Consider the following 16,211-nt stretch of genomic DNA (forward strand, 5'->3'; position numbering starts at 1 on the left):
GAAAATAAAGAAAACCCATTGAATTAGAAAGGCGTGTCCAAACCTTTGGTCTGTACTGTATATATAGATTGTTTTCTTCTTCTATATAAGAAGAAGAAAACAATGAGGAGATGTAAAAAGGGGTAAACATTGTGGATGTTCTTCGCTGGTTTTTTTGTGTGTGTGATAGAAGGAGGGAGCGGTGGGATGGTGGAATAGAGGGAGGGATGGGTGGAGTGCGTGGAAAGGGGGGGGCGGGGGGAAAGAGATCCCGTCGCGTTTTGACCCCCAGAAACCTTCCCGCAACCCGCCCTGCCACCACCAGTGTCACTCCACCTCCTCCTCCTCCTCTTCTTCTTCATCATCCTCCTCCTCCTCCTCTTTCTCTCCTCTTGAGGGTGAAAACACCATCGCTCATTCCGGGCCGTGACATTTTCCAGCTTGTCGCCGTATGCTGCTGCGCGGACAGCGAGCGCAGAGAGCCAAAAAGCAGGAGAGAGCAGGGGGGGAGGACGCCGCTAAGAGAAGCACCGAGCATCATCCCTCAGCCATCCGGAGCGGGAGGCGCACCAAGCGGAGGCGAGGCGCTGCAGGAAGCCGCTGCTCCCCTTTCACCTCCCCGGAATCCCACACCGGACACGGCCCGAACCGGACTGGATATTTACATCTCGGTGGGACATTTCACGCTTTCTACCGGAGCTCCGTAGGCTTCCTACTCGCCAAGCAGTAGCATTTAATAGGCAACGGGAATCAGTTAATGCCTTTATTACCTTTGAGCGCATTATAAACCATTAGGCTTACACAGGCGGTCATCAGCCGCCCATATAAAAACCTCCAGTGCCATCATTATGTTGTAACATAAAACGCGATGGACAGGGAGTAAACACAGCGGCTCTCCGCTCACTTAATGTTTGTGTTGACTCCTTGCGGGCTGTTCTGTCTCCGTGTTGATCGTGCTCACAACTTAATTACTGATTCGTTTATGAAGAAGAAGAAAAAGAAGAAGAAAAATTAAATTAAATAAATAAAAGCAAATGCACTCTGATTTCCAGGAGCCCGGAGACAGAGAGGAAGGGAGGGGGGAAGGATCGCTGGAGCACAGCCGAGCAGCGCATCATCCTCTCCGGTGTAGGTCTGGCTGTCGAGTCGCATGGAGAAAAGGGTAGGTCTGATCGGCTTCTTTATTAATTCATGTGAGAAGGTGTGGGTTAGAACAGTCTGATCGGGTTTAAAGCATCAAAACCGGAGCACATGGCTGGGAGGTTTGTTTGCAGTGGACAGCCGCCACAAAAACCCACAAGGCCCAGTAGAGAGACCAGTGGGCTGGAAGTGGCATGCATCAGCTTATGTTTAGGGGGGGAAATACCGTAAAAGGAGTGTTTATTACTTTATGCATGGAAGCATGATCGCAAACCTCCAAAATAGGCCAACACATTTCATTCTCAAGCACTTTTAAAATCACTTTTAGCCATAAACTTCCATTCAGTGGCGATTATGGATGAGGCAACTTGAAATAAAAGGCCCTGATTTCAGACTGTTTGATGCCAGTCAGTTAAGGGTTAGAGAGTTGGTCATTAAAAGGCAGGGCAGAACAGAGGAGATACAGCTCTTCAGCTCGGTATGTAGGTCAGTTTTTTTGCTACACTGATTCAGAGGCTCGGTGGTGGTGGCGGCGGAGGAGGAGGAGGAGGAGAAACGGGCTGAGGCTGAAGGGGCAGCAGGCGGACTGAGCTCCTCTTACTGAGAACAGAGCAATTAGAGGATGTAGGGTGTGCAGACAGAAAACCACAGCCGTGTGAAAACAGGCAGGGGTTTTAAAAAGTAGATGTGAACACCCACTGAATCTAAAACGACTGACAAAACGACTTCTAAGCGCTTTGCCTCCTGCAAGCAAGAAACATGATAAAATTACTGGCTTGTGATGAAGGTACAAAATGTTCGTGAAGTAATAAACATTTCTTTAGCTGCTCCATCAAGGAGATGGAAATATTTTAAGAGCCATAGCTGAGATGAATAAAGATCCCCAGAGTTAAGGCTCAAATAACTACTTTTTTACCTACTTTCTCATCCATAAGTCATCTAATAGTTAAGTTTTACTAAGCTGATAAATTATTCATAAAATCACCAATATAAACATAGCAACCTTCCTGTTCTCTGCTGGGCACAGGATGAAAACAACTGAAGCAACAATTTCAGTGAAAGTTTGATTTAAAAGTCTAAAAGTATTGATGGCAATCGATGTTGTGAGACTTTAACCATGATTGAAAATGACATTTAGAAACTAATATTTGTTTAAAAAAAATTATAATTTTGATTTACAATATTGAATGCTGTACAAAAATCTATTTTTATAGTGCATGCGTGATATTTAAAACTAAAGACTGAGATTTTATCAAGGCCAGCTAATTCAGGAACACAAGTCTTCATTTTTTGTAGGAGTAAAAATGCATCTAGCCATACTGGATTAATCCTATTTGAATAAATAGCCTTGTCTCCATGGATAAAACGCTGCGTAAAATCTTGTTTGGAGGCGCTCCAGTCTGCAACAGGTTCCTTTGTGTGTGCTCCATGTGAAATCCTTTGCAGTTTATGAAGAACGTCTTAATTTCTAATGTGCTTATTACATACATGTTTATGAGCTTAAATTAATAGATTTTAATCATCAGCATGATTTATCACTCCAAAAATATTTACGTGAAGATGTTTTCCCTTCATCCCGAAGTTTTCCCGCGTTAGGTTTGAATTTATTCCAAAGTTTTTGGCTTTTTTTTTTTTTAGCTTACTAAACATGGATTGAAATATCAATTTCTACACTTAAATATGTTATAAATTTAGGCGAAAATCTTGAAATATATTCTAATGTTTTCTGCGTGTGAAATTAACATCAAATCCGCCATTTAAAAACAAAAAACAAACTGAGCCACGTCATGAAGCATAATGTCGTCCGACTAACTGATTTTTACTGTAGTATTTCCTGTTAAGAACTACGTTTCGTTTATCAGCTCAGCTCCTCTTTCATTAAACGCGACATTAAGCCGAGCACTGAGACGTATATTTGCGTTATTCTCTAGCAGACGCTCTGATCCCAATGTCGTTACAGCAGCTGACGCAGACTCATCAAGCCTAATTTGCTTTTAATAACTTTTCCATTGAAAACAGCAGAGTTGTTAACCGGTTTTGTTGCTTTATTTTTATTTTTTTATACATACAAATTCCTGAAATTCAGCGTCTGAGCTCGCGCTTTGATCCTCCTGACGCACAGAAACCCGAGCCGCTCCGTGCGTAAAGAGAGACGCGCAATCTGATAGCGGTGATTGTTTTAATAGCCGGCCACCATAAAAACGAGAAGGTGTCCCAGGACTGGGCCTCAGAGCAGGTGCTTTCTGTGTCCATATGGGGCCCCGAACCATTGGATTAGCCATTTAGGACAGAAGTAGGGTTCAGCAGAAGGCTAGCAAGGATGCAATGCGTGGATGTGGAGGGGGACTATTTTAGTTCAGTTTTAAAAAAGACAGAAAATAGCTTTGTTACAATATTCAGTGTAACTTTTGTTTCACCAGAGTTTGTACAGTCATGGAGTCAAAATTAGCAGAAATCAGACACTTTGGGTCAAAATGTCTTTGTCGCTGAGCTTTGTTGAAATGTTTAATGGCTCCAAACAGGTCAGCGGCTGTAGAGAAGCTGTCTTTTTGAGCCTCATATTTCAGCTGTAAGCCGCTGCAATATTCTTCCTGTAGACTCCACAGAAGAAAGCCAGAGTCAGCACACCGTGGCTTGGTTAAAACAACAGTGAAGTGAAAGGTGTGCGTTTGAGTTGTGCGCCTGTGATCCCAGCAGTCCTGTGGGACTGTGACCTGTGTCCCTTTAATCCGTCAGAAAGAGAAACAGAAGCAGATCTGCTGACCTGAGCACAGACATGCAGGAGCAGCGAACAGGTTCAGATTAGCTCCGTAACACACTCAGACTGATGTGTTTATTCATGAAACGTGCGCCCTGACGGCCTGCTGCTGAGCGTGTGTTTTCCTTATGAATTTGTCTGTGCCATGTGCCTGGGAGCGTCCCATATGTGCTCCTGATTCATTGCTTCATGGTGGCTTTTGCTTGTGTGTGAGCAGGCCCCATGTGAGGGTCTCGCAGCGGGGTCATGAGGGATGTCTCAGCACGGCTTCGTCTGGTTTAGATTTTAGGATGGAGTTTGTAAAGTTTGTTGCCACAGACAATTGTTGAAGGAAATCCATAAACAGCCAGTTTGCAGTGTGCCTTGTAGGGGACAGAGTGGTGGAGGATGGTCCTCTCCTCAGAAAAGACCTAATTTGGACTTCTCGGCCTACATGGATAGCAGAGCATGTGGCAGAAAACTAACACTGTACATCACTGAAAAGATGGCAAAGTCTTCAGCAGAGACAAGGAAGCCGCTCCAAGCGAAAGCCAAGATAGATTTGATTGTCCCAGTCAAAGTTCAGACCTAAATCCATAGGAGAATCTGCTCAAGACATTGAACTTCCTCATCCAAACAGTCTGACTGAACTTGAGGTATTTTGCAAAGAAGAGTGAGCAAAACATTCAGTGTGAAAAGTTGGTGGAGACATACCACAAAAAACTTTCAGCTATAAATGCAGCAAAAGGTTGACTAGAAAATAACACAGAACATTAACATCTAAAGTCATGAAATTTCCTTTCCATGTCACAATGATGCGTTATTCTGTGTTGAGCTAACACAGGAGTCTGCAGCCTCACAGCCAGACTAGTGCTTATAAGTATAGTTATGATAATAAATTCAGGTTTTAGCAGTTTATTGTTTTCTTCATGGATTAATTGCATTTAATTTCCACAACAGAACAACTCTAAAAGTACAGGTGATAATTCTGAGATCTCTTTTTCTTGCATTTGGTTGGAAACAAAGTGCTTTTTTGTTTAACTTTTCAACAATATCAACATCACACTGGAGGCTATATTCATCCACTTTTGCAAAAGTTTGATGTTTTTTTTTTTTTTTTTTAAAAAACCCTTAATATTTTAAATAAAATGGTGGTTCTTTAAAAATGACAGCATATTTTCTTTAATAGATATTTATCTAAAATTACAAGGTGTCTTTTTTCAAAAGGTAGTGTGACCTTTAAGTTAGTTTTATTTTTCTGGTTTGAGGTCAAAAATGGTTTTTTGGATTGTAAAGGTTGCTGACTCCTGATCTCACCCACAAAAGCTCAATAAAATACCTTAAAGGTTTGTGCCTGTAATGTGCCAAAATGTGAAAAAGTTCAGTGTGTTGCAGGACATGAAAAATGGGTAAACTTGCACACAAAGAACAGCATTGCAAGCAACATAAAAGGCAGTGGCAATAGTTAATTTTTGATCAAACCACAGCTCACAGTCCCTGCAGAGGCACACACACAAAAGCTCCTAAATTATAAAATCGCATCATGTTTACCAACGGTACAGCAGTCCAGTAAGCTGTGTAGCTCTGGTCCCCCTGACAGATTTGTCACATAATAAAATAACAGAGAGATTTTGTGTCGCACGGCTGCAGATGTTGAGTGTGTCTCACTCTTTCTGTCTCTCCGTCTAATTGTGTTTCAGTATGAAGAACTGGTGCACTACTCAGGGTCGGAGGGCATGCCGGTGGGGGGCTACGGGGACGACGTCAGGGCGCTTCCTCCGCCGCAGTACGGCCCCGCCATCCCTGACTCCCTTAAACACCACAAGGACCAGATCTATGGGTAGGAGGATTTATGTGACCTGGCAGCAGAACCGACATGCAGTGTGTATTTACAGTGCATGCTAAATGTGAAAATACGTGTGAAGTGTTTACAGCTGTCTGCTTCATACATACTGTGGTGTACAGTTTGTGTATCATGTTCTGTATCATGTGTTCTCTATACCAACTGTTACGGTGTTTATGTCCAGTATGTTAACTGTTTATGTTCATGTGTGTGTGCGTGTGTGTGTGTGTGTGCAGTCACCCACTCTTTCCACTGCTGGCCTTAGTGTTTGAGAAGTGTGAGCTGGCCACCTGCTCCCCTCGGGACTCCTCCTCCTCCCTCTCAGCCACCTCCCACCTCCCCGGCATGGCCAACCACAGCGACGTCTGCTCCTCTGAGTCTTTCAACGACGACATCGCCGCCTTCGCCAAGCAGGTGGGTGAGCACCGACCAGGAAACAGGGGAACAGCAAAGCTTTTTTTTTTTTTGTTGTTGTTTTTTTTTAAGCATTTTGTGCTGAGATCCTGAATGTGTGTTGCAGATTCGCTCTGAGAAGCCCATTTTTTCTTCCAATCCTGAGCTGGACAACTTGGTATGACTCGTGAACTGACAACTTGCTAGATTTTAAAATGCACTTTGTGAGAGATGTTAACACGATAATCCTCTCCAACAGATGATCCAGGCCATACAGGTTCTTCGCTTTCATTTACTGGAGCTAGAGAAGGTTGGTCAAATCCCAACATGTTGTTATTAAAATGTGCAAATTTATCTCAGATTTTAAATAACTCTTTAGTTTCATTCTGTGTAAATATATTTATGTTTAGCTTGAACTGTCGGATTTGTATTTCAGATTCATTATTTGGTCTGTGAACGCATCAACAAACATTACTCTTTGAAATTTGAGGAAGATTTCTAATGTTTGTATTTTTGCTGATACTGACTTTAGCTAATTTCCCTAAGAATTTAACCGTGTTTAACATTTCTCTTTCTTACCTTCCTGCCATGAGCAGCCATTGTTTTCTAAACAATAAAACTGAAGTGTCAGGTGTCTGATTTTCTGTAAAACAAAGTTTGCAGTGAAGAGATAATAGAATTGCCGCTCTGAATTGTCTTTAGCATCTCGTCTAGTTCTCATTGTGGTCAGCATAACTAAATGTAAACATCAGTATAAAAATAAAAATGAAAACCTGAAATTTCCTAACCTGGCAGATTTTCTAACAAGCTGTTGTTGGAAGCTCAAAATGATAAAACGGAGAGACTTTGCTTTGATATACTCAGTATATTCCTGGCACCTGCAGAAGTTGATTGTAAATATGTATTCCTTTTCTAGTTTGATGAAATGCCACCAAAGTGAGTGGGAGGAAGTGCCTCCTTGAAAACGTGAAGACTGTTTCTTGAAAAGTCGTGTAAAAAACAACAAATTTTAAAAAAAAATCAAAGTTTAAAGAACAAAGATGACCATCAAACTCTCGGTTGAAGAACAGCTGACATACTTCTCTAGAAATGATATATCTTGCATTTCCTTGCTGTTGTTGTTAGCACAACATGTTAGCTCTTACATTTTTTACATTGAAAAAAAATCACAATTTAAAAATTTTAGAGCCAATTTACCTAAAAATTTGCTGATTTCTTGTTGCATCTCAGAAATGAAAACAGAATGAGCAGATCAGACATCTAAGATAACCAGACATCTGGTGAAATGTAGATCGGTTATTCTCTAGTAAATGTACTTAGTTGGTCATCAAGGAGAGAAAATAAAGCAAAGAAAAAAGCTGAACATACATCAGAAAATGTTAATGTCTTAAAACTGAAAGGCAAATTTCTTTTGGTAAAACTTTCAGCACATAATTGCTAACTGATGTCAACCATAATAAGACATAATTTCATTCTGAAGGTGCACGACCTGTGTGATAACTTCTGCCATCGCTACATCACCTGCCTGAAGGGAAAGATGCCCACTGACCTGGTGCTGGATGAGCGGGAGGGCGGCTCCAAGTCGGACATGGAGGACTTTGGCGGCTCCTGCACCAGTCTGTCCGAACAGGTGAGACACCCAATCATTTTTATGGCCCCTTGCAGCAGTTTCTGTCTAGCATTCTCTCCTCCATCCTTTTCTTTGCGCTGCAGAATGCATCGTGGTTACGGGAGCCAGATGAATGTGCCACTACGCCTCTAGGAACACCAGGCACCTGTGGGCTGCCCTCACACAGCACAGGGGACAACTGCAGCGACGCAGGTTTGCACACATGTTCACATGACTTCTGCTGGAAAATATTGCAAACAAAGATGTGACCAAATGTTTGGCAAATGTCTGACACAGCCAGTAAGTCTTGTAAACTGTTTGATGATCTGCATTTCTATAGCAAATTTTAGCCTTTATGGTTGTATAAAAGTCTCATTCAGACAAATATTCATCAATGACAATGGAGCTGCTGTTGGATAAAACTCATAAATCTGACGTCCCCTGAACCACAAAAACACACAAACATATATGAAAAACATAATATTTTAAAAGTTACATTCTGCAGCTTTAACAAAAGATACTTTAATATGACAAATGGGCCTCATATGAATTAATATTTTACTTTATTGGATATGAATGTACATGTCAGTTCTGCAGGCAGTGGGTGCCAATCAGATGACTTTGTAAGTTGTGCCATAAAAACAAAATCCTCTATCTATACAGCTTTGGAAACAATTAAGAGCCTGCTGTACTGAACTCCATTGAAAAGCTCTTTATTATTCCACCAAATATTGATTTCTGAACTCTTCCTGTGTCAAAACATTAGAATTGTTCTTTCTAAATGAATATGAGCTTGTTTTCTTTGCGTTATTCAAGGTCTGAAAGCACTGCATTTTTCATTATTGTTACCATTTCCCATTTTCTGCAAAAATACAAAATTCTTACTTGGAATTTTAGAGATATGTTGTCAGTAGTTCATAGAGCTAAAGAACAATATTCATTTTACTCAAACATATACATATAAAGAGTAAAATCAGAGAAACTGATCATTTTGCAGTGGTCTCTTAATTTTTTCCAGAGCTGTATATCAGCTGGATGTGTATGAATACGTCCATTTGCCGACATGCAATGACGTCAAGGTCGCTCTTGCAGGAGACGGTCTCGATGGGGGAGTGGCTTCCCCCAGCACGGGGGAGGAGGACGAGAGCGACCGGGACAGGAGGAACAACAAGAAGAGGGGCATCTTCCCCAAAGTGGCCACAAACATCATGAGAGCGTGGCTCTTCCAGCACCTGTCGGTGAGCTTCTCATTGTCCTTTTTCGATCACATATTGTCCAAATTATCCACTACATTTGAAATGCATTCATTAGGGCCACCCCTGCAGACATATAGGCAAACAAAGAGGGCTTGTGTACAGTGGTGGGAGAGTGATTACTGCGCAGAGGATTTACTGTGGGAAAAACGTCACAGTGTTTAGACAAAGAAGGGAAGCGAGTGTGCGATGGAGGTCAATTAAATTAAATGAAAAACTGGGGGATTAAGTGATTATGTGAATATGCTCATATTAGAAGTGATAGAAATGGAGTGTGTAATTGTTGGTAAGGTGGTTAGATTAGTAATTAGCTACTAAATGAGGCAGGTCAAATGTTGCTTCACTCCAATTATTGCAGTATGTGTCTGCATGCGCGGTGGAAAGGGAAAAAGAGACAGAGTTAGTGGGCTTAGTGAGGCTTTAAATGTGAGAGCAGACAGGAATTTAGATGAAGGGTCTTCAGAATCCGCACTGAGAGTTCACACACATTATTTCAGTCTGGGTTTAAGGTGAGGCTTCATGTTTCTCTGGGAGGATTCTCCCATCAGTCGTCTCACTGCTGCCAGCAACACACCTCAGGGCCTGGCTTTGATTTGCTTTACTTTCCACTCTCCATCCATCCATGTGTGGGTGTGTGTGTGTGTGTGTGTGTCTCCATGTTTCCAGCACCCGTACCCGTCGGAGGAGCAGAAGAAGCAGCTGTCGCAGGATACGGGGCTGACCATCTTACAGGTCAACAACTGGTCAGTGCTCTGCTCGATCAATACACTAATCCCAGCCCCGCGGCTTTCCAATAATCAGTCAAACTCTCTTGTTTAAGAGCTGAACTTCTTCACATCTTGTTAAATTACGATTTTAGTGTAATTTATTGTTTTTTTTATGTGAGATATAAACACAAAGTAGTGCATAATTTTAAGGTGGAAGGAGAATTACACATGGTTATTAAAATACTTTACAAATAAAAGTGTGGTTTTGCATTTATGGTCAACCCCTGTACATCATGATCCACTTAAATAAAATGGATTGTATCCAGAAAACATAAACATTTATAACAACAAAATGTTATAGCTCAGTATAAATCCAGGTTTGTTGGAAAACATTAGTGAACAAAAAGCATCATGTAAACAAGAAGGTATAAGTATTTCTGCTGGTATCTGTGCACATCACCATCCAATATTATTGTTTATATAATATTGTTTAAATCCTACTCATCTGGCAGTCAAGGTCCAGATCTGAATCAAACCGAGAAAGACTTGAAAACTGATGTTCAAGGATGTTTTCAAACCAATTTGACTGAGATTTAACTATTTAACAAAGAAAAATAGGGCAGATTCTCAATCTCTAAATAAACAAAGCTGTTAGATTAGCTGTAGCTGCGAAGTACAGACTTTGGAAAGTGCATGAAACACATTTTAATTTGTTTAGCAAAACATGTTGAAACTCAGGGATCATTTTCTATCTTATTCACAATTATGCACTATGATGCAAAATCCCAATAAAATACATCCCACTATAAGTTGATGTGAAAAGTTCAAGGGGTATGAATACTTTAAAGCTGATACGAAGTGTTTTATAATGCTCACATTTAGTGTCGATAAAAAAAAGGTCACAGCTTTACAAGACTTTCTCAAAGAGCATTATAATCTAGTTCACTGGAGCATAGTTTATGACGCAGAGAAAAACGTACTGCAAAGCATTTTTTCCCTCGTGCTGCAGTCCAGTAAAATCCTGTTGCCCATAAAATGAAACTACGGATCAATATCCAATAATCAGATTATTTAGTGCTTCTCAGTTTCCGTTTCACGGCCGCAGACTTAAATGTAGTTCTGCTTTCCAGAAAACGCTTTCCAAGTGCCTCCTTTTCTGTGTATAAGAATGTTTTATCCTGTTTCATGCCGATCGAAAGATTTCCTTCATGTTGTAGCTTACATGTTTTTATGTGTACCTTCGCCACAGCAGCAGCACACAAAGTGAGCCGATCAATGCAGATCAATCAATTATCACAGGGTGGATCAATACGCTCTCTGCCCTAACGTTGATTTACTCTGCTCTCTGAAAGGGTTAAGTGCTTGTAAAAGGGAAAAGGTTAATAGTCTCCCTCTTTGCCTTTTTCTCCATTAACAGTCGACCTTGTCCATCTCTCTCTCTTTCTCTCTCTCCACATCCTGTCTTCACGTCTCTTGCTTCGTCCAGGTTCATCAACGCTCGGAGGAGAATAGTTCAGCCGATGATTGACCAGTCAAACCGCTCAGGTCAGTGTTCAGCCAGTCTTTATGTATATATGTGATGTGTCTGAGTGAGTATTTGTGTCTGATGGTGTGTGTGTGTGTGTGTTGTCTCCCAGGTCAGGGTGGTCCCTACAGTCCAGAGGGAGCTGCACTGGGAGGCTACGGCCTCGACGGACAGGCCCACCTGGGGCTTCGAACGGCAGGTACAGCCGGCTGATTCAACCGCTCTGACGTAAAGAATGCTTTTATCTACACGCAGTTTAACACGCAAATATCAGAGTCACACACTTACTGTGAGACTCTTTAGTTTTATGTGAGTCAGCCCGCCTCATACACCATGCTGCCGCTGAAAATATTCACCAGAGCGCTGACCGTGGGATTATCTGCTGCTGAAAATAGTCCCTGACAGATGCACACTTTACTGCAGTTTTCTCAGCGATATCTGAGGAAACATTTACTTTTACTTGAAGTTAAAAATATTCGTCGTCTTCAATTTTGTCCCCAGTTACAGCTGTTAAGATCACATACCACAGCCTAGTTATTAAAAAAAACCAGAATATTTTTTGGATATTAGATCATAGGTGGCATACTGCCTCCTTTTTTATTCTTGAGTGAGTAATCATCAGGTGTAAACAGCTGCCCAATGCAGATGGGATACAGATAAAACAGCATTTATATAAGTCACTGATGTTTGTTGTAAAGGGGGGTGGAGACATTTTTTCATGCGATGTTGTTCCCTCATCAAAAACATACCTGGAGTGTTGCTTTTATTCTTTCATGCATGTTTTAGAAAGCTGTGAATCTCCAATGGCAACCATTCCGGGTTACCTCAACAACTGCTCTCAGAAAAGCACCACTGATGAGCTCATCATACGAACAATTTCTCAGTCCAGCCCTCCTAAAAATGGTTGCAAACGGCATCATGAGAAGCATTGTTGTGACGAGTGTCAGATTACTCAGAAGCTTCTTAAAGAGACAGACCCAATTTCAATTTACAAAGTCAAACTTCTTTTAATTCATATTTGACATATACAGCCTTTTATAACAACTGATGGTAACATAGTTACTTTATTGTGCTATAAAATGGCACGATGTCTCTGGAAAATACATAATATGGTTAAAAGTCCAGCTTGGACTCTAAGTCACCAAGTAAAGTTGGTAACTCAACCAACACTTTAAATAATTCTCGTAAGAATAAGAACAACAAGTAGACATGAGCCCTCTTCACCAACATTCAGCATCCGTTCTCAATCATCAAAAGAGTCTCTGCCTTTTACATCGGGGTTATCTGTGAGATGTATGACTTCTCAGCAGAGTTCTGGGAATCTTCAGCTTTGGTGAACTGTGTAGGTTAGCTGCACTGTAACTCTTCGGTTAGAATGCTGACAGAGATTGAACCTTGAACCTGGCAGAAATCTTGTTCCTCATCTGCATGTAGCCCCTCCTGGCATCCACGAGCCCTCTCTGAGGTCCAGCAGGGTGAAACGCAATGACCTCACACATAAATCTGTGTGTGAATTTGCAACAGGTGGAGTGAATACTTTTTTTCAGGCTATCCAAAGTGTCAGCGAGCCACTACTTTCTAAAACTGTTAGCTTCAGCCTTTAGGACCAGCTGATCTTCACTTATACTTCATAAAGTATAAGTATAAAGACACCAATATTTGTCTTGCTGTTGTCTAAGATACTAACTGCGTGCAACATTTTAACATAACCTTGCTTCAAAAATCCTGAACTGTTCCTAAAAATAAATTCGGCAGTTGTTTATCTTCTTGCAACCCTTTGAACCTTACCGCTTTAATCGCCAGATGCAGACTACCACTTCTTAACTTACCACATAGAGGTTTTTGTCTTCTCTTCATGTTTAACTTTACAAACAGTTGAAGGCAACCTTCCTTTGGATGCAAGTTCTGACTTTGGGTTTCCTGCAAATATCCTTCCACTGCTGATCTTTACACATGTTGGTTATATTTAGTTTTAAATTATTCATATAAATATTATTTAAGTCACAAAGGGAAAATAATTTAGCAACCTCTTCAGACCAACCACAACTATCAGTTCAGACAAAAGTCATGTTGGTTAGTTTTTATTCTGATGTAAACAAAACAATTTTACATTTTTGTTTGATCAAAACAGGCTCCAAACGGATAGTAATTGTGATTTGTAGTGATGGATAAAAATATGATGCCTCAGGTGTAGATTTCACATCATGCAGTCTAAATCTTAAATATATTTCGTTTACTTTCCACCAGGTCTACCAGGAATGTCCTCTCTTCAGGGCGAGTACCCTGCCGCTCTGCTGTCCCAGTCGGGCTACCCCCCCCACCCAGGAACGTCCCTCCACTCTTACCCTGGCCCACACCCCCACCCCGCCATGCTGCTCCACCCGCCGCCGCATGCACACCCCGCGGAGCCGCTCATCGCCCAAGGACTGGACATACACGCACACTAGCTGTCTGGGGGAGCAGAGAGTGGATGGGGGTGTGTGTGTGGGTGTAAAAGAGTTACTGTATGAATGTGAGTGTGTGGAGTGTGTGTGTGTAATGGCTGATCCAGTACCCTATTTAAAGACAAACTGCTCCAAAAGTTTACATTCCTCACTGAGAGACACTGACCTTAATGTAGCTGATCGACTGACAAAAACACACACCCCCGCAAGTAAACATTTCACTGACACTCCTGAGTCTGGACCCACAGGTTTAAGCCATACCTCTCTGAGTAGAAGTGCTTCCTCCTCTTCAAATGTCTCCACTGTGTCCTGTGGGTGAGACACATGCTTTAAACTACACTTCCCATCATGCCTCCTGAACCACAGGACAACCGGCTCAGAAACACAACCACCTGGATGTTACTGGACGGGACTCGATCCTGCGAGCCAAACCTTCCTCACAGCCGCCCCGTCTTCCTGCACACCCCGACCGTCAGAAACACACACACATACACACACTTTATTTAAAGCTTTCTTTTTAGTTTTTTTTATATTTTTATATTTATGTGTGCCACTCCAGGCAGATGCAGCTTCATGTGAGCTTGTTGAAATGTTAGTGCTCTTCCTCAGCATGAAGCTAAACACTCTGAATGACTTCCAGTCTGCCTCGCTCTCGCACCACTGACCTCCTTAAGGCGCCAGCAGCCGTCCGTTAGAAGCTTTCCTCCAACTCACTGATAGACGAAGCAACAGACACGACACAGAAAGCCATTCTAACACACACACACACGCCTACATACACACACACAGATACAGAAGGACTTCTGCAAGCATTTCCAGTCCACCGTCAACTGTCACAGCTGTGTGAGAGGGAAGCTGCAGCCAAAGGACTCTTCAGACATTCGGCTCCTTCTCTGCTTTTGCTTGGACCGCTGAAGAATTTCTGAATGATGATGGTGAAAAAAAAGAACTTAAAGTATTAAAAATGTTTTTTGTAAGCCTTGTCACTTGTCATCTGTTTGTTTGATATGATCGGTTTAGCTGGTGAAAATAATGAGTCTTATATTTTTCAATGAAATTATATTTCAACCTGCTGATCAGTCACTGCAGCTCCAGACATTCTCCAGGAAGAAAATGTGCATAAACTCAAAACAACTTTTGAGTTTATGTCCAAAACGACTGCAGACAGAACAAATATCAGGATGAGAGTTCAAGAAAATAAATTAATACAGTAACTTTTATGTTTTTTTTTTTTTTTACATTTTCCCCCTTGTATATAGAATTTATGAACAAATCCCCCCCTAATCTCAAGGTACATTTCAAGAAAAATAGGAAAAATGTATTACTATAATACATAATGTAATTTGACTGGGATTCCAATACAATCCTACTTCAGATTCATCCTCATTTGAATTGCAGGTAGACAAAATTAGCCAATCACATGGCAGCAACTCTAGATGTGATGAAGTTAAAGCTAAGTGTCATGAAACAGGATTTGCTGAAAGTGGCTTTCAGGGCGCAGTGGTGTGTGACAGATGGACTCAGATTCAGGAACTGCTGATCTACTGGGATGTGTGACAAAATGTGAAAAGTTGCAGATGTGTGAATAGCTTCAAAAATCACAGAACAGCAAATGAAACAGCATAAAGGAGATCCTTTCATTGGTCACAACATCATGTTTATGACTACATCAAAGTTCAATAATAAATTCTCTGTTTCTTACTCTTTCACCTTGTGGATATTTTTGCTCAGTAACTACAAATGCCAGCATCCAGAATACAAAAAAAACATGTAACAGCATGACTGGTTTACAGTTGACAACATTTTAATTCAGAAACATTAAAATTAATTAAACAAAGGTTGACATTTTACTTGCTTCAGAAAAAGTACAATATAAGAGGAAAAACACTCGAGTGTTAGGGGAGAGCTTACATATTTTCAATGAAGCCCACCTGTGATATGTAGTAGAATAAGTGTTGTTTAGTTAATCATGCAATCTTTAGTTGTAATTTTATTTAATTAGATAAGTAAAACAAATAAACAAAACAGATATTAAATAGATTTTTGCAATTCATGGACACTCATATTTAGCTAATTGGAATCTGTGTTTTAATGGGGCAACATGATATTAGATTAAAAGTACCTTTTCAAAATACCAACCTATTAAATGGTAAAAAAAACACTTTTAAATGAGCTCCAATTTCTGTATTGAGTTACCTAAACCAAATAAACTCTTAAATAATATTCTTATTTCTTGAATATGACTGCATGTCACAAACTCAGAAGAGCAACTGTTATTTTTGATGATGAACTGAGTGGATCTTTGTGTTAAAACTGATAGAAATGTTGCAGAAATGCTTAAAGCAAAAACTCTAACACCCTGAAAATATAAAACAGACTTCATGTTTGTGTTTGCTCTGAATTTACAGCCCTTCACACGGCTGGGATTTTTTTTTTCCACCCCTGAGATATTAAAACATTCATGATAAACATCTCAGCCATTCACTTCAAAAGCAGCTTTCCCTGAAAAATAGTGTGATCTTTCTCCTTTTCTGCAGTCATAAGTCATGTCCCTCCCTGCTCCATAACTATCTGTTTTATC

The 16,211-nt window shown here is 40.9% G+C and overlaps 1 protein-coding gene across 1 annotated transcript; it reads left to right on the top strand.

Annotated features, from left to right (window-relative positions):
- Window positions 1-1,039: 1,039 nt before the first annotated feature.
- On the top strand, window positions 1,040-14,607 carry LOC102238136 (homeobox protein meis3). Its single transcript, XM_023350717.1, has 12 exons — window positions 1,040-1,141; window positions 5,557-5,696; window positions 5,936-6,113; window positions 6,220-6,270; window positions 6,352-6,402; window positions 7,573-7,722; window positions 7,806-7,914; window positions 8,794-8,939; window positions 9,621-9,697; window positions 11,148-11,206; window positions 11,299-11,385; window positions 13,434-14,607. The coding sequence occupies exons 1-12, from the start codon at window positions 1,130-1,132 to the stop codon at window positions 13,631-13,633; spliced, it is 1,260 nt and encodes a 419-aa protein (XP_023206485.1). The 5' UTR covers window positions 1,040-1,129; the 3' UTR covers window positions 13,634-14,607.
- The last annotated feature ends 1,604 nt before the right edge of the window (window positions 14,608-16,211 follow it).

The sequence above is a fragment of the Xiphophorus maculatus genome, chromosome 18 (assembly GCF_002775205.1).
Source record: "Xiphophorus maculatus strain JP 163 A chromosome 18, X_maculatus-5.0-male, whole genome shotgun sequence".
NCBI classification, from domain to species: Eukaryota; Metazoa; Chordata; class Actinopteri; order Cyprinodontiformes; family Poeciliidae; genus Xiphophorus; species Xiphophorus maculatus.

What these genes read in the sequence shown, in the direction of transcription:
- LOC102238136 (XM_023350717.1), top strand. An exon ending in TCGCCGCCTTCGCCAAGCAG is followed by an intron (nt 6,114 to 6,219) that starts GTGGGTGAGCAC and finishes TGTGTGTTGCAG; the next exon opens with ATTCGCTCTGAGAAGCCCAT. An exon ending in GCACCAGTCTGTCCGAACAG is followed by an intron (nt 7,723 to 7,805) that starts GTGAGACACCCA and finishes TTTGCGCTGCAG; the next exon opens with AATGCATCGTGGTTACGGGA.